The 25633-nt window shown below is 36.8% G+C and overlaps 1 protein-coding gene across 2 annotated transcripts; it reads right to left on the bottom strand.

Annotated features, from left to right (window-relative positions):
- Positions 1–351: 351 nt before the first annotated feature.
- On the bottom strand, positions 352–24401 carry FAM186B (family with sequence similarity 186 member B). 2 transcript variants are annotated; one of them, XM_051963082.1, is made up of 8 exons: positions 24046–24401; positions 23097–23322; positions 22611–22781; positions 19664–21386; positions 18742–18934; positions 3472–3659; positions 2528–2713; positions 352–621 (listed from the first exon to the last, which is right to left on the bottom strand). In XM_051963082.1, the coding sequence occupies exons 1-8, from the start codon at positions 24175–24177 to the stop codon at positions 531–533; spliced, it is 2910 nt and encodes a 969-aa protein (XP_051819042.1). In that variant the 5' UTR covers positions 24178–24401; the 3' UTR covers positions 352–530. The 2 variants fall into 2 exon arrangements, with proteins under 2 accessions (XP_051819042.1, XP_051819043.1); XM_051963083.1 differs by having other exon boundaries at positions 2610–2713.
- Positions 24402–25633: the final 1232 nt, after the last annotated feature.

Genomic DNA, 25633 nt, shown 5'->3' with positions numbered 1-25633 from the left:
CCCTTGCATACCTCTTACTCTCTATCCTAATGATGGATTCACCCTTAGCTTCTGCTTCATTATACTTCATCTGATATGAATTTGCTATTGATATTTCAATTTCTATTTGAAGGTACTATGCTTTTTTCTCCTTATGTAATTGCCCACACCTTAGGTTCTATCATCAGTTATAATAAAAGTGTGAATTCTCAGAAGAGAGAAATATCACTTGGGCAAACCTCCTCAGACAATTTCTAGCCCATACTCTGGTAAATCTCTCTAAGTTATACTTATAGAGTATAAAGTATTTGTATTGTTTATGGGGCAGTCATAATAGTCATAGCCTTTGTTTTTTAAATTAATTGGGGGAAATGTGGGCATCAGTGAAGAAATGAAGAAAATAACAGAGATCTATTTTATTCATTAAGCGTGTACAAGAATAGGTTTGAGGAGCTTAGCAAATCAAAGTGGATCAAAATGGTGGAGTTTGGAGAAGGAAGAGGCATCTCTCTGACATCGTCCAATATCTCTATCTATGTTCTTTTCTTAGCTCAGATTTCAGACACTGATTCAGTCGGCTCCTCATGAATGAGTTCATTGTCTCTGTCAACGATGGATTTTCTTTTGAAAATGGTTGGTGATCTGAAAAAGTAAATAAAGCTTCCACAAAGGCTGTGGAGAGGTCTCCTCAAGTAGAGCATGGTGTGCTTTAAAAAATAAAAAGATCTCTCCAGCCTCCCTGGGAGTCAGGTTCACAGGGCAATCCCATTTGGTCTGGACATGAAACCTAGCCTGCATTCCTGCCAAATGCCTTGAGTGCAGCTTTTCTGTCTTGTTGACACCAGCCTCCTAAGGTTACTCTGATGAACAGTGACTCCCTAAGAATCAAAAGTAATTGGGGAGCCTGAAGAAAAGGAATGTGGCTGATAAATGATGAAGAAGTAGAGAGAAAGTAGACAAAATAATGGATGCTCTTCTATTTGGTTTTACCTTCTCTCTCTTGCTTATTCATTCACCCACTCCTTTTTCACATTTCTTATCTGGTTTCTTACCTACTAGAATTTTTTTAATCTATAGATTTGTGTGTTAAGTGACTATTTATGTACAAAACCATATATAAACCTCTTATTTATCAGTCTCCAAGTGTGTTACACTTGCCCCTATCTATGGCTCTATCCAAGTGATTGTGTCAGCAGAACAAGGAATAAAGCATAACCTGCCATAATCGAGGAGCACCAAAAGCTTCCCCTGCACTTTAGACCTCCACGACTTTAGGTCTGCCTGGCATTCTCTCATCCCACTCCTTTGACTAGTAGTATTCCTTCCCTGTTAAATTACAACTGCTACATGGGAGCAACATTAACTTAGTTGCACTCATTGACTTGGATTAGTTTATCAAATTAATTGAGAATCCAGTATAGGGTTGGGCCTGAGGAAATGAGGCACAGGGCAAGTTTGGATGGGGAAGTTGGGTTAGCTTATTGCCCCCTTCCCTCCAAAGGGTTGACCCAGGTAGAATAGAAACCAAGTATTTTAGTGTGAGTAAGGAAGTAGTGGGGAGGATTTTTGAGCAATTAAAGATGTAGCTTCTGAGAGTGGATGAAGAGAGGCAAAACCAGAAGGGAAGTACCACTTATTGCACATTTTTTAAAAGAATGGCCTAATGAAGATTATATATGTATATCCAAGATCACCGATTTCTAACAAATTCAATTGGGACTAAAATGCAAATTTTATGGCTTAACAGCTTGGAGCTCTCAAAAAAAAGTGACAAACAGATGGGATTGAAAGAAGACTAGTTTTTCCATTGGGAAAACCAAATGATCTCCAAGAACTCAGACTAGGGAGAAGCCATTGGCCAATCTAAACCCTACTCTCTTAGTATTTCCCAGCAGTTCTAGAAGCAACAAGGAAACTGAAGCACTAGAGGCCCATCCCTCAGATAGACTGATTGGTTTATAATTTCATTATAGTGTCTAGAAAAGCAATTTGACAGAGTGGAGAGATGGTCAGTCTGGGAGTTAGATATACCAGTACTCATGTCCTGTTTCTGACATACACTAGCTATGTGATCCTAAACAAGTCCCTTAATCTTTCACCACCCAAAACAACCCTCTAAGACATTAAGGAGCAATGTGCTCCTCTGGAGGCAGTTTCCACATCATGGTGAAATCACAAGTCCAGACTGAGTCTAGACCTCTATCACTTTCCTTTACCCAACACATCTTTCCTCTTCATCCAAGCTCACTCTTAATCAAGTATGAGTAAGCAAATATGAAGGGTTAAAAATATATATTGTGAATTACATAAATGCTGAAAGCCAAAAGTTATATTTATGTCATTCTGAAGATCTAAAATATGCTCAAAGACTATTATTTTACATTCATATGAATATATGGTTGGCAAATGGAAACCAATGTCAATTTAAATGAATGAGTTATGAAAGATTTAAAGAAAGAAATAAAACTACTTTGGCTTTTTAAAAATGGAATTGCTGTAATCTGCCTCTTCTTGCCCTTTGTTAAAGCTGACCACTTCTAGCCCTCACCTTGTTCTTAGGAATTCCAAGCATTTGTGGCAGGGGGAATGGATATCTAATTCCACCATTCGAGGAAAATCTGGGTACCCACCAATCTGGGACCATATAACACTCGCAGGAGTCTTCTTTTGTACTGGATAACTGGAGGTAGACAGATCTGTCTTCCAGATAGACTCTATTCCAATCCCTCTTTGTCTAAGAGAATAAGAGAGAGAAAGTTAGAAAACACTCTTCTACCCTGGGTCCTATTTTCTCTTTTAACCAAGGAGAGTCAGCTCTACTTGCCCTTCTCCATGTCTATCCTTTCCCAGCTCTCCATCTATAATTGGAGAGGAAGAGATGCACTCACTTTTCCCCAGGGTGAATCTTCTTTAGTTTTCTGGGAAGGTTCAAGGAACAGAGACTAAATAGGAGGGAGGATATGAACCTGGATACTGTGTTTCTGACCACATTGGAGGTGAGAGACATACAATTGCCAAACACTGGCAGCCAGGGGACCAGTTTTGTCTATAAGTTTTGCTTACTTATAAAAACTTCTTTTGATATGTCTGCTTACTAAGTGGGGAGAAATAGATTTACATAAATGAATAAAAGGTGGGTGGTAGGTGTTTGGACTGAAAAGTTTGCAAATATGTCAAATTGGTAAATATGTTGATGCTAAAGTGGAATAGAACGTGACATCCAAAGCATTTCTCTTTTACTCTGATAACTTGAAATGTAATCGAATCTCAGATCAGAGCATACTCATCTATAATCCCCTCTCAGCCCTGATAGCAATTTGGAACCATTCTTAGCAATAGAGGTGAGGACAAACCATTCACATATCAATAAGAGTTGTCTCCTTCTGCATGGCTACCTGTGGGACCAGAGAAAACCTTTGTTTGTTCCCAAGGCTTATTTTGTCCCGGTTTCTCTATCTTCCAGTCAAATTATCCATTAGTGGTTTTGCCTACCGAGCAATCTTCAGAAATTCAAGATACTCCTGATGTTTAGCCATTGGGGGCTGTTTGGGATGTGTTCCGCCAGTCCTGATGAAATGGGTGTGTTTCTTTGGTATTGTTATTGTTGCTGTTTTTTTCTGCTTCTCTAAAGTAGTTATGAGAATTGGAGCACTCAGGTTCAGATCCCATTCCTCTCGGAGCTGAAGGAACCAAGAAGAGACAGGTTTTCAGGAGAAGAGAAGGGCAGAAAGGATAGCAGTTTTCTCCTCAAAGGTGTTGATATTACTTGGGATCTAGACATAAAAAAGGTTATTAGAGAAATAAGCTCTAAGTGCAGGCATAGACAGGGAAGTATAAGAATTAATAAATAATTGGCAAGTATTGACGGCTTGCAATATGCCCAGCACTAAGCTAGACTTGTGGATATAGAGTAGGATGTTATGCTTCTATATCACAAGGTTATGTGTTATGTTATGATGTCAACACTTCTAAGGCAGAAGGTAAATTACTCAAAATTCAATTCATTAAATACCTTTTTAAGTGCTGATACTATGTGATCAGTACTGTGTTAGGTGCTATAGGAGACAAATGAACAAAAAATCTTGGGTTTGAATCCTACTGTCATTAGCTGGGAGAACTTGAGCAAATCTGTCTTTTTGAATCTCAAGTTTCATCAGTTATAAAAAAGAAATGATAAGATTTGTCCTTCCTTCCTCACAAGATACTTGGGAGAATCAAGCAAATTAACTGATGTAACTTCTTTGTTTCCATAAAGCAGTATATCAATATAATAGAATTATGCTACTTGTGCTCAAGGGAGGCCCCATGATATACTGAGGAGAAGACCAGACTTTGAGCCAGAAAATCCATGTTTGAATCCTGACTTTTTACTACTTGAATCAGATGTATGACTTTAGGCAAATAACTTGACATTTCTGGTCCTCAGTTTCTCCAGCTGTGAAATAGGAATATTGGACTTGACAACTCTAGAGTTGTCTAGAGTGTCAAGTAGAGTATCTTACAGTTCTAATATTCTTAAAGGTCTGACAAATAACATTAAAATCTGATTGGGAGTTTGAAACAAACAACAAAGAAAAAATAAAACGGAAGACTGGAAGGAACTGTAGAACTCATTTCTTCTAATTCTAACCTATGAAAAAACTGAAATACACTCTATTTGATGTTCGCTTGCATTTTATTTTCTTACTCATTTTCTTTCCTTTTTGATCTGATTTTTCTTGTGCAGGAAGAGAATTGTATAAATATCTTTACACATATTGGATTTACCATCTATTTTAACATGTATAACATATGGGGGTGGGGGGAAGAAGGGGAAAATCTGAAACACAAGGCTATGTTTTCAGTGTTGAAAAAATATCTGTGCATATGTTTTGAAAATAAAAAGCTTTTAAAAGCTTGTGATTGAGATAAAGATTTTTTCAAAGTTCCATAGATAGAAGATAAGAGTCTCCAAGATTCCAACCCAGTTTCTCAGACCCACAATCCAATACTGCATCATACAAGAGGGAGGAGCTAAGATGGGGGAGAGAAAACAAGAAGTTGCCTGAGCTCTCCTCACTTTCTCTTAGAAACAATACTAAAGGCTCTAAACAGATTCTGCAGTAACAGAATCCACAAAAATTCGGAGTGAAACAATTTTTCAGCTTAAGATAACTTGGAAAGACTTCAAAAAAGGTCTATCTCACTTGGGCAAAAGGGGAATGGGGCCCAATAGGTACAGTGTTGGGAATCTAGCAAGAGGCACTCAGCCAAAGTATAGACCACTAGTAACAGAGAACCTCCTGTCCTGGCTCAGCAGACCTGCTGTGAGCTCCAATCCAAAGACTGAAAAAAATTGTAAGCCCCTGAACTACAACATAATGGCTAGTGCCTAATGGCCAGGCCAACCCAGTATAGTACAAAAACCAGTAGCACTTCCAGCGCCAATGCAGAAAGCCAATGAGAATGTCCTGTCCCCCATCAAAAGAAGCTTGGGACAGTTTCCCCTATGCCCTAGGAGTAGAGGTCAACTTTTTAAAATGAGACTATCCTGGCACACAAAATAACAGACTATGCCTTTGCTGGAAAGTTAGAGAAATGAAATCTCACAACATTAACTCATTCATCCTGTCATTAAAAAAAAAAAAATTACATTGATCTATAAGTTCAGTTCCCAAAGTCAAACTATCAACCCTGACATTTGTCCCTACTAACCTACTCCTAATTCATATATTCAAAAGTGCTTGGGTCTGTTTATCCTAGATTGGTGCATTTGTAAAAACAAAACTAAACAAAAAATTATAGGCTATTTTTGTCTCCTCAATATAAAACCTCATAGTTCACCTCTAGGTTATTTTTAATTGATTTGAAGTTTCTAGATCAAGAAGATTTCCTGGTAGGTGAACCTGAACAAAACCCAATAATGATAGTGAGATCAAGCTCAAATCTCCTTGATTCTTATTCTTTTTTTTTTTTTCTAGTTCAGTATTCCATTGGTGGGCAGAGGATAAAGTGCCAAACCCAGAGTCAGGAAGACCTGAGTTCAAATCCAGCTTCTGGGCAACTCACTTAGCTCTGTTTGCCTCTATCCTCAACTGTAAAAACAAGCTGGAGAAGGAAATGGCAAAGCCTCCAGCATTTTGTCAAGAAAACTCCACATGGAGTAACACAGACACTGTTAAAATGACTCAACAACAAAAATAACATTCAATTGGTGTTTTAATGCTATTAATAAATCTTGTGTTTTAGATTAGAGAAAGGTATTTTTCTGTTTCTTGAAATCCAGAACAAGGACTTATTCAATAAGGCACGCAACTCTTGGTTATCTAGTTGTTGATGGTCCTGGGCTTTGTTTTTCTTAACACTGTCCCACTCTAGGAGTTTGGAGACAGAGAGAAAATAAAGTCTCCCTAGTGCTTCTGGTCCTTCTGTGGCTTTCTGACCCTAGGCTTAGTATAAGCTACCTTGTGACCTGTAATGTTAGCACAATCCACTAGCAAGTGAAAAAGTATAAATGGAAGTTCCAAAGGCTTCATTAAAAGGAAAAAGACCAGTGGTGAAGGCTATAGGTAGCTACTCTCAATGGTTAAAGCCGTAAACAAATAGCAGTTTTGTGATGCTTTGAAAGATATTGGAGCCTTGTAAAACAATTCACTTTAGTCTAACAAATATTTATCAAAAACGTCCTTTGTGCAACTTTGTTAATTGTGGATGGTGGGGATACAAAAACAAAGAGAAGAATCTCTGTTCTTAGGAAGTTCGCAATCTAATTGGAAGTAGAGTCAAACATGTAGAGAAATGTAATCCACTGTCTAGAGCTTCCCAAGATTCCAGGCTCAATAGACCAGATGTTAACCACCAAAATTAAGTTTCTTCTTTTAGTTTGTTGCCCCCACTTATGGGGAAATCTCTAAATTTAAAATGCTCAGGTCTAAGATTTCACAAATGTGGTTAATAGGTGTCCTCACTTTCCATAAAACCACCTGAGGTAGTAAATTCATGAATACCTGAGCAGACTTATATGAGCTGATACAGAATGAAATAAACAGAACCAGGAAAACATTGCACATGGTATGTACAATAATAAACTGTGAAAGACTTAGCTGTTGTGATCAATACAATAATCCATGACAAATCCAAAGGACTCATGATAAAAAAAAATGCAATTCACCGCCAGAGAGCAAACTGTTGAACTAAATGCAGATTGAAGCATATTTTTTCTCATTTTTATTATTTTTCTTGCTCCTTCCCACACACAACATGGCTTGTATGAAAAATATATTTTACATAATTTCATATGTATTAATATTTCTTTTTATTTTTAAAATGCATTTGAGTATAGGATTGGTTGCCTTTATTTCAGCTCATAGAATCTGCAAATAAGTCACAGAAGCCAAATCAGATAGAGTACATAAGAGAATCGTTCTAGTAATTCCCCTTGGAAGTGACCAAAATTGAGGTTGTTGCTGGAACATCTTGCACATTCTGGTGACTTACTAGTTTTTTCACATAATCTTACTATGATAATATGTAATAATCTTATTACAGGAGTCCTCAAACTTTTTAATAGGGGGCCAGTTCACTGTCCCTCAGACTGTTGGAGGGCCGGACTATAGTAAAAACAAAAACTTTGTTTTGTGGGCCTTTAAATAAAGAAACTTCATAGCCCTGGGTGAGGGGGATAAACGTCCTCAGCTGCCGCATCTGGCCCATGGGCTATAGTTTGAGGACCCCTGCAAGACATATGTCACCTTGTGGTTTGAATTTTGGGGCTATGGAACATGCAATAACTACATTCTAAGGAGTCCCTCTTTTTACCTTCTCCCTTCCCAAGAGACTCATACAGAAACTTGACCAAATGGTACTACTTTGAAGGAAAACAGAAGGACAACACTTTGTGGAAGTGCTAGATGTCAACTTCCTTGCTTAACAAATTGCACTGCCTGAATAAGTCAGTCTGATATTGGAAAGTGGCTGTAACTTTAAGTACTTCTCTAGATTCAGAGGCCCCTTGAGTAGTGTTCTTCTTTTAAAGAGATGCTACCAGTGTTATTACTGGGCTTATATCCCAAAGAGATCTTAAAGAAGGGAAAGGGACTTGTGGAAGAATGTTTGTGTCAGCCCTCTTTGTAGTGGCCAGAAACTGGAAATTGAATGGATGCCCATCATTTGGAGAATGGCTGAATAAATTGTGGTATATGAATGTTATGGAATATTATTGTTCTGTAAGAAATGACTAACAGGATGATTTCAGAGAGGCCTGGAGAGACTTAACACGAACTGATGCTGAGTGAAATGAGCAGGATTAGGAGATCATTATACACTTCAACAACAATACTATATGATGATCAGTTCTGATGGACGTGGCCTCTTCAACAATGAGATGAACCAAATCAATTCCAATAAAGCAGTAATGAATTGAACCAGCTACATTCAGCAAAAGAACTCTGGGAAATGAGTGTGAACCACTACATAGAATTCCCAGTCCCTCTATTTTTGTCCACTTGAATTTTTGTTTTCCTTCACAGGTTAATTGTACACTATTTCTAAATCTGATTCTTCTTGTGCAGCAAAATAATTGCATGGACATGTATACATATATGGTATTTAACATATACTTTAACATATTTAACATGTTTAACATGTCTAACATGTTTACCTCTCGGGGAGGGAGTGGGGCGAAGGAGGGGAAAAATTGGAACAAAAGGTTTTGCAAGGGTCAATGTTAAAAAAATTACCCATCTATATATCTTGTAAATAAAAACAAAAAATAAAGAGATGCTATCCTGGATCTCTACTTTTATCTTTAAACTATAAAATTGGGGTTATTCACAAAGTAACACCCAAAGTTTCCATAGGCAATAAGTCTACCTTTCCTGTTTAGAAGGTTAGCTTATGGGACTTTCAAATGTAGTTTTGCCTTCAAGACAATCTTCAGACCTGGCCCTTGAGGGAAACAATTGGATAAATATCTTGAAAATTTCTCTGATAAAGGTATCATTTTAAGATACACAAGGAGATGATTCAAATTTATGACAAGATTTGCTTCCCCAATGAATATGAACTATTTGCATTATTGATTTTCTTCCCGAGTTATTTTTACCTTCTGAATCCAATTCTCCCTGTGCAACAAGAGAACTGTTCAGTTCTGCAAACGTATATTGTATCTAGGATATACTGCAACATATCTAACATATATAGGACTGCTTGCCATCTAGGGGAGGGGGTGGAGGGAGGGAGGGGAAAAATTGAAACAGAAGCGAGTGCAAGGGATAATGTTGTAAAAAAAAAAATTACCCTGGCATGGATTCTGTCAATATAAAGTTATTATTAAATAAAAAAAAAAAAAAGATTTGCTTCCCCTACAGAGAGATGATCAAAAGATATGTGTAGGCAGTTGGCAAGGGAAAAAATCCAGGCTATCAACAACCATATAAAAATGCTCTAATAATTTTAGAACCTCAAATTTAAGCAATTCTGAGGGTCTACCTCATACCTATCATATTAGCAAAAATGATTAAAATGGAAAGTGGCAAACGTTGGAGGGTCTATGAGGAAACAGGAAACAACTTCATTATTGGTAAAGCTAATAATTTGTCCAGCTACTCTTAAAAAAACTATTTTGAACTATATTCCCCAAAACACTAAATTGTGTTTATATACCTTTTGGGCTAGCAAAATCATACTAGGCTTATACCTTCAGAGTTCAAAGGAATAGGAAAAGAATTCCACATATATACAAAAATATTTGTAGCAGCTTTTTTGTGGTGACAAAGAACTGTAAATTAAGACTTCTCATAAATTGGGGAATCAGTGAACAGATCATGGTATGCGAATATAATTGAATATTACTATTCTATAAAAAATTACAAAGGTAACTATTTCAGAGGAACCTTGGAAGATATGTATGAAATGATGTAGACTGAAATGAGAAGAATCAGGAGAGAAAAATATACAATAACATTATAAAGACAAATGGCTTTGAGAGACTTGAGAATTCTAATCAATATAGTGTCCAACCATGACTCCAAAGTATTGCTAATAAAGCATGCCATTCTCCTGACAGAGAAGTAAGTGACTCAAGATACAAAATGAGACACATTTTTGGACCTATCCAACATGAGACTTTGTTTTGCTTGACTATTTGTTTCAAGGGTTTTTCTTTTCTTTTTTCTTTCTTCTTCTTCTTCTTTTTTTTTTTTTTTTTTTTTTTTTAATGCAGATTGAGTAATGGGAAGGAAAGGAAAAGGATTCCCTTTTCCAAAATGGGAAGAGAACAGAAGGAACCATAGACAAGACAGTTTGAAAGTTATATATTGAATTTATTATATACTTAAAAAGAAAATCAAAGAGTACAAGTCATTCCCCAATTGATAAGTGATTAGAGGATATAAACAGGGAGTTTTGAGATGAGATGATGAAATCAAAACTATCCTTAGTAATATAAAAAAATGCTCTAAATCCCTATCAGTTAAACAAGTACAAATTAAAACAATTTTGATGTACCATTTTACACATATCAGATAAACTAATATGACAGAAAAGGAAAATGATAAATGCTGATGTAGAAAAATTGGGACACTATTACACTATTGGTGGAATTGTGGATTCAACCATTCTGGAGAGCAATTTCTAACTATGTCCAAAAAGCTATAAAACTATGCATATTCTTTGATCTGACAATATTAATACTGAGTCTGTATCCTAAAGAGATCAAAGAAAAAAGGAAAACATATATATAGACAAAAATATTTATAGCAGTGGTGGCATAGAACTGAAAATTGAAGGGATGCCCATTAATTGGGGAATGGTTAAACATGTTTTGGCATGTAATTGTGATGGAATATTATTATACTATAAGACATGACAAACTAGATGATTTCAGAAAAATCTGGGAAGATCAACTGATGCAAAGTGAAATGAGCAGAACCAAGAGAACATTGTACACAGAAACAGTAATATTGTATGATGATCAATTGTGAATGATTTAGCTATTCTCAGCAATATAATGAGCTAAGACAATTCTGAAGAACTAATGATGAAAAATGCTATCCATATCCAAAGAAAGAACTGATAGTGTAAATCGAATCATGCTTTTTTTTAAACTTTATTTTTCTTGTTTTGTTTGGTCTCTTTTCTTTTGCAACATGGATGACACAGAAATGTTTTTCATGACTTCATATGTGTTATCTATATAAAATTGCTTGCCTTCTCAAGGAGGAGGAAAAAGGCAGAAGAGTAAAAGAATTTGAAACAAAAAAATTAATTTATTTTTAATTTAAAATTTTAATTTAATTTAATAGATATTTACATGTAATTGAGAAATATTTAAGGAAATTTTTAAAGTGTTGGAAATTTTTAAAGTAAGCCAGGAAATCACCTAAACTCTTCCAAATTCACCCCCAAACAACTTTAAAATACTGCTTCAAAATAAATTCTGGAATAGCAGAGCCAACAAAAAAATAGATTGGAACAATTTTCCAGTCCAAGACAACTTGGAAAGTAGACAGGAATGATCTGTCACACTCAGGTAAAATAGAAGTGCAGTCCAGAACAGGCAGCATCCAGGCAAGCCAGCAGCAAGTCATGCCCCAGCATACCAATGGGAGGCCCTGAGCCCCTGCACACAGCAATGTCTGAGGACCCATGGTTCCAATGCAGCAACAGTCTTCTAGTGATCAGACCATAAGCAGCACTCGATAAGCAGTCAGATTCTATGAAGACCCAGTGCAATACCAAACCCACTGTAGGTCCTAACACTGGAACAAGTGAATGACCAGACTCCATTGAGAACTCTAGAGTATCACCATGAGAACCGTCAGACCTCCTGTGGCCTAGCACCACGATCTGGTTCCCCACAGGTCCTAGAGCAGCATCAGTATCTAAACATGATATGTTATAATTGATTCTAATTAATATTATGTCTAATCATCATTCATTGAATAACACCATTTAGAATTAACCACGTGCGCTGCAATCATCCTCACTTGATGTCGTTGGATCTTGTTATGTAAGTGACCAGATATCCTTTGGTACCTGCAAACATCGAACAAATAGCCAGGGCTTATAGCTTCTGGTACAAGAAGTTTGGGATCCTGTCCCCCACTCCAGGATCAGAGCTCAACTTTTAAAGTAGTGAAATAGACTAGAAAAAAAGAAGGAAAAAAATGAACCTGATCATAGAAGTTATTATGGTGACAGAATAGATCAAAATACAAACTCAGAATAGAACATCAAAATGCCTATATGCAAAGCCTCAAAAGAAATTGAGAGTTTGTCTCAGAACCAAAACAAACTCCTGGAAGAACTCAAAAAAGGAGTTTAAAAATCAAATAACAGGGGTAGAAGGAAAATGGGTAGGGGAATAAAAAATTCAAGAGAATCATGAAAAAAAAGAATCAACAACTTGATAAAGCATAGAAAATGGAGATTCATAAAAATTTACTGAAAACAATTCCTAAAAAAAGTAGAATTGGTCAAATGGAAAAAGGGGTTTAAAAAAAGATAACTGAGGGAAAAAAAACTCCTTAAAAATTAGAATTGGCTAAGTGGAAGCTAATGACTTCATGTGATATCAAAAATCAATTAAACAAAATCAAAAGAATTAAAAAATTGAAGAAAATACAAATTATTTTTTTGGAAAAACAACTGAAATGGAAAACAGATACAAGAGAGATAATTTAGAAATTATTAGACTACCTGAAAGTCATGATCAAAAAAAAAAAAAAAAGGATCTGAACATTCGAGAAATTATCAAATACATTATTATTTGATAATTATCAAATTATCAAAATAGCTTTGATACATCCTAGATCTAGAGAGTAAAATAGATTGAAATAATTGAAATAATTCATTGATCCCCTCCTGAAAGAGATCCCAAAATGAAAAATCCCAGTAACATTATAGTCAAATTTCAGAATTTCAAAATATTGCCAAGTTGCCAGAAAGAAACAATTCAAATATCATGGAGCCACAGTCAGGATTACACAAATTTTAGCAACTTCTACATTAAAGGATCAGAGAGCATGGAATATGATATTACAAAAGTAAAGGATGTAGTATTACCATCAAAAATTACCTACCCAGTGAAACAGTGTATAATATGTTACAGGGAAAAATGATTATTCAATGAAATAGAGAACTTTCAAACATTCCTGATGAAAAGACCAAAACTGAACAAAAAGATTGAGACTCAAGAGAAGCACAAAAAGATAAAAAGGAAAGAGAAAACATAAAGGATTCAATAAGGCTAAATTATTTACATCCCTATACGAGATAATACTTTTAAGTCTTAAAAACTGTATCACTATTAGTATAGTTAGATTATATTATATAGTATATATATATCTATACTATATAGTATAGATATATTAGTATAGTAATAGTATACTATTAGTATAGTATGTATCAAAGGGTGCAAGTATAAGACAATATGTGAAAAACAATTAAGGGATGAGAAAGAACATTACTCTGGGAGTATAAGGAAGGGAGAGATAGAATGAGGTAAATTATCTCACATGAAGAGGCATTAAAGACCTAGCACCAAGAAGGAGAAGATGGGGGTGGAACATGGAACATCACTTGAACCTTACTTTCATTGGAATGACTCAAAGAAGAATAACATACACAATCAGTTGGGTATAGAAATCTTATCCTAAAGGGAAGTAGTAGGGGAAGACCACCAAAAAAGAGGGCAGTGGTCAGAAGCAAAATACTAGTGAGGAGAAAAATAGAAAGAGAGAATGATAAACAAAAGGAAACATATGATGGAGGGAAATACACCGTTATTAATCATAACTGTGAATGTTATGAACTCACCCATAAAACTGTAGCAGATAGAATGAATTTAAAAAACTAGAATTCTGGGGTAACTAGGTGGTGCAAGGGATAGAGCACCAGCCCTGAAGTACAAATCTGGTCTCAGATACATTTAACACTGTTTGAATGACCCTGGGCAAGTCACTTAACCCCAATTGCCTCAGGGGGGAAAAAAACTAGAATTCTACAATATGTTATCTATAAGAAAAATACTTGAAGCAAAGAGATATCTCTAATCTATTATGCTTAAGATTAAGTTTAAAAAAGCAGGGTTAGCAATCATGAACATAGACAAAGCAAAAGCAAGAACAGATCTAAATTAAAAAGGAAGGAAACTATATCTTGCTAAAGGTACCATAGCCAATGAAATAATATCAATACTAAAAAATATGCTCTAAGTGTATAGCATCCAAATTCTTAAAAGAGAAATTACGTGTCACAGGAGAAAAATAAAGCAAAACTATACTAGTGAGAGACTTCAACTTTCCCTTCTCAGAACTAGACAAATCTAACCACAGAATAAACAAGAAAGAAATTAAGGTGAACAGAGTTTTAGAAAAATTAAGACATGATAGACCTCTGGAGAAAATTGGTTGGAAATAGAAAAGAATATAACTTTTTCTTAGCAATATATGGCACCTACATAAAAGTTGACCATTTGTTAGGGCATAAAAATCTTACAATCAAATTGTAGAAAGGCAGAAATAGTAAATTTAGATCATAATGGAATAAAAATTACATTTGATAAAGGGCAGTGGAAAGATATTTAAAATTAATTGGAAACTGACCTAATCCTAAAAAATCAGTGGGTCAAAGAACAAATCATAGAAACGATCAATAATTTTATCAAAGAGAATGACAACAATGAGATAGCATATCAAAATTTATAGGATGTAGCCAAAACATTATTTAGGAGCAATGTTATATTTCTATTAATAAAAAAGAGAAAGTTCAGAATAATGAATTGGGCATGTGACTAAAAGAAGAAACTAGAAAAAGAACAAATAAAAAAATCTCCAATTATACACCAAAATGGAAATCCTGAAAGCCAAAAGTGAGATTAATGAAATTGAAAGAAAACTATTGAGCTAATAACTAAAAGTAGGAGTTAGTTTTATGGGAACCCCCCCAAAAAAGATTTATAAACCATTGGTTTATCCAAAAAAAGAAAGGAAAAAAACCCCAAATTACCAATATCAAAAATTTTCATTTTTTCAGGATAAATTCACCACCAATGAAGAGGAAATTAAAATAACTGTTAGGAACTATTTTGCCCAACTATATGCCAATAACTCTGATAAACTATGCAAAATCAATGAATATTTATGAAAAAATAAATAAATTGCCCAGATTAACAGAAGAGAAAATAGAATACTAAATCTTAGAAAAAAATTAAACAAGCCATCTATGAACTCCCTTAGAAAAAAATCCCCAGCGTCAGATGGATTCCTAAATGAATTCTGCCAAATATTTAAAGAACTACTAATTCTAATACTTTATAAACTATTTAGAAAAATAGGTAAAGAAGGAGTCCTATCAAATTCTTCATGACATAAATATGGTGCTGGTTCTTAATCCAAGAAGAGCTAAAACCAAGAAAGAAAACTACATTCTAATTTCCCTAATGCACACTGTCAGAAAAGTTTAAATAAAATATTATCAAGGAGATTGCCATAATACATCACATGATTCATACAGTAGGAACATGTGGGCTTTATATCATGAATTCAGGACTGGTTTAATATTAGGAAAACTATCTGCATAATTAACCATGTCAATAATAAAATCAACAGAAATCACCTAATTATCTCAACAGATGCAGAAAAAGTTTCTGACAAAGTACAATACCCATTCCTATTAAAGTCACTAGAGAACATAGAAATAAATGAATAAATTTAAATAGTAATATTTATCTAAACCATCAGCAAGTATTATCTGTAATGGGGATAATCTAGAAGCTTTCCAATATAATTAGGGGTAAAACAATGATGTCCGTTATCACTTCTATTATTTAATATTGCCCTAAAAATGTTAACATAGTAATAAAAGAAGAATATAAAATACAAGAATACAAATTTAAAGGAGTTAGAATAGGCAATAATGGAACAAAATTATTATTCTTTACAGATGATTTGATGTTACACTTAGAAAATCCCAAAGAAGTGACTAAAAAATTACTTGAAATTATAACAACTTTAGCAAAGTTGCGAGATACACAATAAACCCACATAAATAATCAGCATTTTTATATATTACCAACAAGACCGAGCAGCAAGAGATAGAAAGAGAAACTCCATTTAAAACAATTGTAGACAATATAAAATATTTGGGAGTCTACCTGCCAAAACAAACCCAAGAACTATATTAATACAACTATAGAACTTTTTACACCAGAACTAAACAATTGAAAAATATTAATTGTTCCTAGACTGAGCCAATATAATATAATCACAATTCTATCTAAATTAATCTATTTATTCAGTGCCATACCATTGTGAACACACACATACACTGTCTACCCTAAATAAGGAAAAAAACAAGCATTTATTAGGTACCTACTACGTGCCAGGTACTATGCTAATTATTTTAATATATTATTTTATATTGTTGTGATATTATAATATCTCATTTGAGATATTACCCCATTTGGTCCTTTGGAGGTAAGTGTTGTTACCTAAGATAAAATTGATTCTATTCTGTAATTGATTTCATTTTGTGTTGATACTCACATTTTGTATAACTACTTGTCACATTTCTCTAATTTAGAAGTTCAGTTTACCTGCTAATAACTGTTCTATTCTTGTGTCAGGGAAAGCTACTATTCTTAAAGGATAGCATGCAAGCAAATCTGGTCTGTTATCTCTGTAACACTAATTATCCTTCAAGAAAGTCTCATATAATTGCTGTGACACTAACTAGGCTGTGCAGACTGGTACTATCAATGAGCTTTCCATAGTGACAAGATGAAAGAAGGGGTTGTTATTAGTCCTGTATTCCAAATTTCTAGCCAATCATATTGTCCTTCACATCTATGATGCTGCCTTCTAGTTTTTGGATACTCCCTCCTTTTTTCATAAAAATAATCTTTAAGCCCTCCTTTGGGGGTCTTTTGGCTTGCTGAGGAGCTAAAGACCTCTTTTACTAGTAACTGGTAGCCTTACTAATTGAATATGCTCAAAACTTTGGTGCCTCAGTTTATCTTAATTTTTATCACAACAGAACTTTGGGAGTCTCTTCCTGGCCCTGGTATGAGAATCCAGTTCCATTGTCAAGGAATTTTTAACTCAGGGTATATATTATGATTCTTTTAGTTATGATAATACTTAGAGTATAATTATATTATAAGCCCTCTGTAACAACATCAACTGAGAGGAGGAGAGAATGGAGAAGAACCACATCTCTCCCCCCACTTCCCTTTTGATTGGCTATCATAGTAGTCCAAGGTGATAAGGCTCTAAACAAAGATATATAAGCAGAGAGAAGGGGGTGAATGTAAGAGATTTTGTGGAGCTAGAAATAGCAAGACTTGGCAACTGAATGGATGTGTGGAGTGAGGAGTCAGGGATAATACCAAGGTTAGAAATCTATGAGGCTGGAAGAATGGTGAAGCCCTTGACAGAAATAGGGAAGTTTGGAAATGGGGTGGATTCTGGGAAGATGATGAGTTTTGTAATTGGACATATGGAAAACATTGGTCTTGCCTTTCTTTGTATCCCCAGTTGTTAGCACAAGTGCTTGATAAATGCTAGTTTATAGACTTGACATGTTGAACTTGAGATGCCCATGGTACAATTTGAAATATTCAATGGACAGCTGGTGATGAGGGACTGGAGCTCATGAAAAAGGTTAGAACTGAAAATATAGATGTGGGATTTATCTGTATAATTAATATAGGAGCCATTTGCATAGTTTAACCTGTGGGAGCTGAGGAGGTTACCAAGTCAGGGAATGTAGAGAAAGGAGGGCTGCCCAGGACAAGAGCTTAGTCTACCTTCACTTATTAGGCATGATGTAGATGATGAATGAGTAAAAGATGCTGAGATAAAGCGAACAGACAAGTAAGAGGAGATCCAGGAGAGAAAGGGGTCATAAAAACCCAGAGAAGACAGAACATCCATGAAGAGGTGTTCAACAGTGTTAAATCCTTGAGAAGGTTCAAGAAGCATAAACATCAAGAAAAGGCTGATCAGATTTGACAATTAAGAGATCAATGATAACGATTTCTATTCAGTAATGAGATCAGAAGCCAAACTGTGAAGGATTAAAAATGAGAGGATGAGAGTTATTCAAATGTCCTTCTGAAGTCTAGGCAAACTATATCCACAGCATTCCCCTTAACTGTTATTTTAATAATGCCCTCTAAGAAGGAAATGGGAGTTAGTCTGGCATGATCTGTTATTGATGAAACCATGCCAGCTTCTAAAATTATTCTTTCTTTTTCTAAAAGTTTTCTAGCCATCTCCTTCATGAGACATTGTAGAATTTTGTTTGAAGTAGTTAAATTCACTAACCTAAAATTTGTGACGTCACAGGCAGCTAGGTGACACACTGGATAGAGTACCAGTCAGGAGACGGTGCTGAAGTTAGGAGAATCTGAGTTCAAATCTGAGTTCAAATCTGATCTCATACTGGCTGTGTGACCCTTGCAAAGTCATTTAACTCCAATTGCCTCAGGCAAAAAACACGTGATCTCAACTCTGTATTAACCATTTTTTGTTTTGTTTTGTTTTGCTTTGCTTTATCCTATTGTTAATGGATGGTTCCATTAATTCCATTTAGACCAGTTCTTAACATCTCACTCACCCTCTTCAGGATGTGATGCAATTTGTCAATTCACCTGTAACTCTCTTCAGGATCAGGTGGCTGTAACCCTTCTCCTTATCCATCAAATCTAGTCACGTCTCATTTTTCCAGGTATTTTCCTAGCTTCTGCATAAATTAGCATGTTTGGAAATCAGAACCCACCTGGGAGAATAAGGACATCATTTGCTCCAGACAATCTCCTCTGTCCTGCTCCAGAACTTTCTGCTTTTCTGTCCAGATCTGCAGCCTGCGGCTCTCATACTTGTCAATTTTTTCCAGAAAGATGTTAAAGTTTTGTGCATCATCGACATTTCCAGTTATTTGTCTGGCTTCTATATGGTTGCTTACTTCCTGCCTGGAAAGAGAAAACAGGAAGGAATTCTTTGGATAGAGATGTTTCTACAGATTTCTAAGTTTCAACTCAAAAGCCACCTTCTGTAACCAGAGTCTTCTGGTTTGTGGGATGGGAGAAGCGAAATGGAATAATAGGGGAAAAGGGAGTAGGAAAGATATGGTTGGGACAGTTTCCTGGGTTTGTTGTTGTTTTTTTAAAGAAAAGAAGGGGAAAAAAAAGAGATACTCCTGAAAGAATCACTCCCATTCCCATTCCTATCCCCAGTCCAAATGCAAAGTTTCCGGCAGAGTTCTGAGAAAGATCTGATTAAATCCCTTAAGACTATAACTTGGTTGGCAAGGATAGGAATCTAGAGTAAACAGGACCTCCTGTAAAATCTACTTGCATGTTTTGGATGGCTTCACATGTACAATTGATAATTATATTGCTTGCCTTCTCAATGGGTAGGGAAGGGGCTGGAGGACAGGAGAGAATTTTAAAATTAAAATTTCAAAAGAAGGAATGCTAATAAAGAATTAAGTGAATGATAGAAGTCTACTTGGGCATTCATTCTCAGAGGCTTTCTCTAGGTCACACTCCTGCCTTCCCTCAAGGAGACTTTTCACAAAGCTCTAAGTTTCTTCCTTTCCAAAGTGCCTATCAAACTGGCCCATTCCCCTGACATCCTTTTCTCTCCTTTTTTCTGCAGAGTCCTCTCCCCACCTAAGGTCATGGAGCTGAGACACCTACCTTAAACATTGGAACGTCCTATAGGTGCTGTATTTCTGGATCAGGTACCAGAACCTGGCGACATTAGTATAGAGTGTTTCTATGATCAGCTTCCTGGCCAGACTGTGCAGGTGAACAGGAATGCCCATGCTCTCAGCAGCCTCACTCAAGAGCAACAAGTTCTTTCTCTGAGCCAGAACATCCAAATAGTACTTCTTCTCCTTTGGTAGAGAGATCAGTCTTTCAAAAGTGCTGGATTTACTGGGAAAGGGACAGGGAAAAGATTTGAAAGACATTCCAATGCAGGAAAAGGGCCCCATTTTCATGGATCCTTGATGAGCCCCCTGGGATCCAAAAGTCCTGACTGAGGGCAGCTGGGATTCATAGATCATAGATGTTTGGAATTTCTCCCTTGCTAATTGAGTCTGATAAACCCTTTTCACCTCCATCCCCCTCCTTGTAGTTGGTGACAAGGACATAAAAGGCTCCTTGTTCTGCTCCAGCTTCTGCTCATCTAGCTCCCTTCTCTGCTTCATTAATAAGCTATAGTCTATATATTCTTGCATCTTCTTATACAGCTCTTCCTCCTGCAGCTTCCACTGCCGTTGTTTCTCTTTGTGTTCCTTTTCTAGTTGTTTCCACTTTTTCTGCTGCTCTTGCCACCTCTTCTCTTCTGCCTGCCATTCCTTCCTTCTTTTTTGCCAATGTCTCTCTTCCTCTGCTTGCTCTTCTTGTGGGAGGCCTGTCTTCTCTTTTGGAGACATTTTAGTTGGCAGGTCTCCCCAGCTTTCTCTGGACACATCTGAATCTTCTTCATTGATCCAGACTGTACTTTTATCTACTTCTTCTCTTTTTTCAGAATATATGTCATCTGTGCCTCTGTAGCCTGTAGGTTTCAAAGCAGTGACCTTGTACTTGGAAACTATGGCATTTTCAGCATGGATACCTAAGTCTTCAGAGTGTTCAGGGTACAAGTTCATTTTTGGAAGTAGCTGCTTCAAGAAAGGTGTGAAGTCATCCCCCATATCGACAGCCATATCCTTTGTCTGGGTGTTTGAAAAGAGCTGAGCTGCTTCCTCCTTTTCCTCTCTTTCCTCTTCTTCTTTCTTCTCTTCCTCCTCCTTTTCTTCTTCCAGGGATGATTGTCCTACCATTTCCTCAGGCTTCTGTTCCATTTCTGTCTCTAGTCCTTCTTCAGTTGTGGGGAGGCTCATATTTTGAGAGGTCTGAGATTTTAGGGGACTAGAAACATATTCAGTGAAGTCTCTTCTGTCCCTTTTACCTCCACCCATTTGCAATTGGTATCTCATGGTTGTTTCTTCCTGGAGAAGTTGTTGGTATTTCTGCTCTGATGCTTGGACCTGCATCTCTAGAGCATTCTTCATGTCCTCAAGGACTTGGAGCTCCTTCTGAAAGAGGAGCTTTTGCTTGTTTATCTCTTTTGACATCTCTACTTCTAGGAGTCTGTACTGGATTTCCATCTTATGGTTTTCTTGAAACTGAAGTATCAAGGCCTGATTAAGATTTTCTACCATAGTAGACATATACTTGATGGCTTTGATTTCTCCCTTGTTGAATATGGCAAAGTCCAAGAGCTCCTGAAGCATGGCCCGGACCTCAGCTATCTTTGCATTTGTGGTATTTTCATCTTGAAGCATCTGCTCTGGGCTCAGAGGCTGAAGTGAGATGGAAGATTTATGTAGAATCTTTTCCCTCCAGGCTTTCCAAAAATTTCCCTTGGGCCCTAAGGATAAAAGAAAAACTTTTTTAAAATGAGTTCTTGCTATGACCTAGAGTTGGCAAAATTCTCTAGTATTTGTTTGGGTCTAATTCCCATCTAATGCTGTTGGGACTTTAGAATAAATGAGTTGGGGAAAGATGGGAACCACTGGAAACTGTCAGGTAGAAAACTCTGTTATTCCTGAAATCTTACTCCAGGGAAAGCCCTTCAGATTCCATAGGCATGTAATGTACTGATGTATAATCACTCCCTCCTACCTCTCTCTCTTCTACCCACTGAGAAAGCAAGAAAAGGAGCAGTGGATAGAGCACTGGGCCCTGAAATGAGGAGGACCTGAATTCAAGTTTGACTTCATGTTGGAATCCTTACTAACTGCTAACTAATTAGAGTTGATCTAATCTTACAAGAAGATGTTTTGGGCAGAACCTGAAACAAGGTACTAAGTAGAACTACCCATAATCCCTCTCTCTGGAAGGAGCATAAATAGGCCAATGGGCCAGTCGGAGAGTTCTTGAGAGGAAGACGCTACAAGTCGAGATTTCACCGGAATGACATGAAGAGTTGGAGCTGGCTGGAGGCTGAAGAAAGCAGAGGCAGAGGCTGAAGGACCAGACCTTTGGATTTAAAGACATTTGGAGAGAGCTCTTGGAACCAAGCAGAGAGATAGGCCTCTAAGCTAACCGGGCTATATTGGAAATAATAAAAGATCTGAACTTTTATCACCTGGCTGTGTTTTGAGAAGAAAAAGATCACCACAACTTCAGATACTTAACACTTCCCAGCTCTGTGACCCTAAATGAGTCACTTAACTCCAACTGTCTTGCTAGAAATAAAGAAACAAAGAAACAAAGAAAGAAAGGAAGAAACAAAGAAAGAAAGAAAGAAAAAGAAAAGAAAGAAAAGAAAAGAAAGAAAAATCAAGGGAAAAAAGCAAATATTATTAAACCATCTTTCTTTCCCTTGCTTTTCTTCTCCCAGCTCCCTCTAGGATTACAACTGCATTTCCCAGAGGTAGTCCCCCCTTCTTCATCTCTGATAGCTCTGATACCTTAGAAAGAATTCCAGATGAACATACATAATCCTTTGGCCTGTCATTTCCCACCAATTAAAATCAAACTAGGGAATCTTTAGCTTCCATCAGGATCAATGCCCTCTACTCTTCCCTTCTCTATCTCTCCCATCCCATCCCATCCCATCCCATCCCATCCAAGTGCATGTGGGACCTACTTATCGTTCTTTTCTTTTGGTCTTCAATCAGATTAGAACAAAGGGAAATCAAAGACTCGATGCCGCCCTCTGTGGCAATGAGAGAAAGTGGTAGCACCCTCTCCATGACTTCCACCCATTCATCTTGTTTGTCACATTCCTTAGGTTTGATTTCGTAAGACAAACTGTCACCTGAAGAAGAGGCAAAGGGTTAGGAACCTCAGGATTCAGAATGGTGTTTTCTGTTAACAGAGCAAGAGGTGGACACTGACAGCATCAGTCCTGTTCATTGTTGGCAGTGAGCCTGCAAGATCCAAGAAGTCCAGAATTCTATAGGATTTGAGTCCTTGGGGGAGGAAGCAAAGGGGAATACCAGACATCAGTAAGTGGGTGAGAGCTCTCTTGGGACACTAGCTTAATGGGTTTGTACCCTAAATGGGGATAATGGGGATTCTATCCTTAAGACTCTAGATCTTAATCTAAATTAAGATTAAATCAGAATCTTACCCCAGTCACTCATCCAGTTGAGAATTTCATAGAGGTTCTTCTCTTTTGTCTCAGCAGCCTTTGAGAAGGAGGCTATTTTCTCCAGCAAGACGAACCTCTTCTTGCCCTTCTCTCGTTCCCCTCGACTTTTTTTGTTTCCTTTCAGATCTGATCCTAAATCTTCTTGGAAGCGTTTGATGACACCATTGACATTGCCCAAAATGTCAGAAAGCTGGATAGAAATGTCCTATAGGCCAGGGCAGGAAGGAAGAAGATTCACACTGGGACTTACAACAACCAATTCTTCAGCACTTGGGGTTGATGTGAGGCTCTGGATGCCTCTCCTCCCAGGATCTCTAAGGGAATGAATAATTAGAAACTCATTTCCCTTTGGGGAAAATGAGGTGCTAAGAACATCCCTACCCACATTCTGAACAAACCTGTCTTGAAAGATCACAGAGCCTTGGTCTACAAGTTTATATTTTAATCTGATCTGAATCAGCTTAGGGAATCCTATATAGGAAACTAAAATAGAATATATCACTAGAATTCTGTGCCCTTTCTGCCCTCCATGAAAATCTTCTTGAAAAATAATTTTGTAGTCCTGGATCTTTTTCTCAGCACCTCAGCACTTGATTCCCACTTTTCAGTTCTCTTCCTAATTCCTTAGACCTCTTGTCCTATGAAATCTGCTCCTTCTGTTTCAGAGAGTCAATTTGGTTCCACTTCATCCTCCGTGAGACAAATCTGGGAAAGGCATCTACTCTGGCTGGACTTCCTTATGTCTTACTTAGGTCGTAGGTGCTTAGAGCCATGCTCAAGACTATCTGAAAGTTTAGATGTAGGATCTCTGGAACCACCCCAGCAAGCAGTTCCCAGCCTACCACTCAAGACCCTGGAGTCACCACCAACCTATGTCATATGATAGAATCAGTGCCTTCTTTCCGTCCTCCTACTTCATTCCACTCACCTCTTGAGCTCGCTTCAGCTGGGCTGTTTCAATCTTTGAGATGACTGCCTTTACAGTTGAGGGAGTCACCAGTGGCTGACATCTAGTACGGTCTCTCCCAATGAGATCCCTTTTGGCCCTACCTTCTGTCATGGTGAAGACTTAGATCTCAGGGAGGAAGAACTGGGTAGCCTTGCTTATGTAAATGAATTGAAGAAAAAAATAAAAATACTACCAATGGCAGATTTTGTAGGAATATTTATAAAAATGCTTCTTGCTCTACTGCAGTTTTTTCTGTAACTGCCAGACATAGGGTTCCATTCATGTCAGGATTCTCAGAACTGACCCTCAGATGCAGTGACATCATCACTTTTGTAGGATGCTATTCCTCTGATATGCTAGCTATTTCTCTGATACCCATGCTGCACTTTGAAAAACACAGAATAAGTGTTCTACTTATTAATTGAACTAGAGAAGGGGTTAGAATCTCCTTAGAAGGTCACAAAGTCACAGCCAAGTCTGTTCTGTCTCTAATACTCCTTTACCTAATCAATCAATTTTATTAAAATTAATTTAGTATCAACACAGTGTCTGCACTGTGTTAATGCTGGGGATACAAAAAGGAAGATAGTCTATATCCTCAAATATCTCACAATTTAATTGGGGAAGATAAAATATAAAAGCTGAAAACTGGGGAGTAGACCCACTCAAAGAGGCATAAATGGAGTCTAAAGAATATGACTAGCCTGGAAGCACTCTTGAAATTGAGACTTTGGAAAGGATTCCTATAGAAGATTTTAGCTAAGACTTGAAGGAAGGCAGAAGACAGAGAAAGAGTAGGTAGAGAATTCAAAACATGCAAGACAGCAAGTGAAAACAGATTCAGGAGATGGAGTGTCTTGTGCGAAGAACAGAAGATTAGGCCAGTGTCACTGAGTCATGGAGTAGGTGGAGGGAAATAAGGTATAAGAAACCTGAGAAGACAGAAAGGGACCACAATATGAAGGGCTTTAAAAGACAAACAGAATTTTACATCTGATCCTGGAGGTGATGAAGGGTTACTAGAGTTTATTGAATAAAGAGATGATATAGTCAGACCTGGCCTTTGGGAAGATAAGTTTGACAGATGAATGGAAAAAGAATGGGAATGGAGAGATGTGGCAGCTGAAAGATGAAATGCCTGAGGAAATAAAGGTGTGAAATTCCAAATATATCAATTTATTAAGCAATGCTTGCTAATTGCTCAACAAATCAGGACCATCTGCCTTTCTCAGTATGACACTGTCTCAGAATACAGGAGACAGACTTTTTATACATTAAAAAAAACAATCACTCAAATAAGATTGGTTACTTAAAAGAAAAATGAGGATAGAAAATAAATAGAAAATAATCCAATTTCTTGGAAAGGCAAAAGGAGTTATACATCTCAAAACATCCATATATCTTTTCTAAAAATTGACCCCATAACTGATCAATCAGTTTCTATGTTCCTTTTACAGACAGGTGGGAGAGTAGGGTCTCTCTTCTGATTTTAGAAAATTATACTTGTTCACTCATCTCTTAAAGTCCCTAATCTTTCTGCCAATTAGAAATCAGATTATTTAATTTT

This window comes from Antechinus flavipes, chromosome 5 (genome assembly GCF_016432865.1).
Source record: "Antechinus flavipes isolate AdamAnt ecotype Samford, QLD, Australia chromosome 5, AdamAnt_v2, whole genome shotgun sequence".
NCBI classification, from domain to species: Eukaryota; Metazoa; Chordata; class Mammalia; order Dasyuromorphia; family Dasyuridae; genus Antechinus; species Antechinus flavipes.
The sequence above is the reverse complement of the archived record's forward strand: the minus strand, read 5'-3'. Positions and strand labels throughout refer to the sequence as shown.

What these genes read in the sequence shown, in the direction of transcription:
- FAM186B (XM_051963082.1), bottom strand. Translation starts at nt 24,177, where the DNA reads ATGACAGAAGGTAGGGCCAAAAGGGATCTCATTGGGAGAGACCGTACT. An exon ending in CCAAAAGAAAAGAACGATAA is followed by an intron (nt 21,387 to 22,610) that starts GTAGGTCCCACA and finishes TTTTATCCTTAG; the next exon opens with GGCCCAAGGGAAATTTTTGG. An exon ending in GAATTTCTGAAGATTGCTCG is followed by an intron (nt 2,714 to 3,471) that starts GTAGGCAAAACC and finishes TTATTCTCTTAG; the next exon opens with ACAAAGAGGGATTGGAATAG.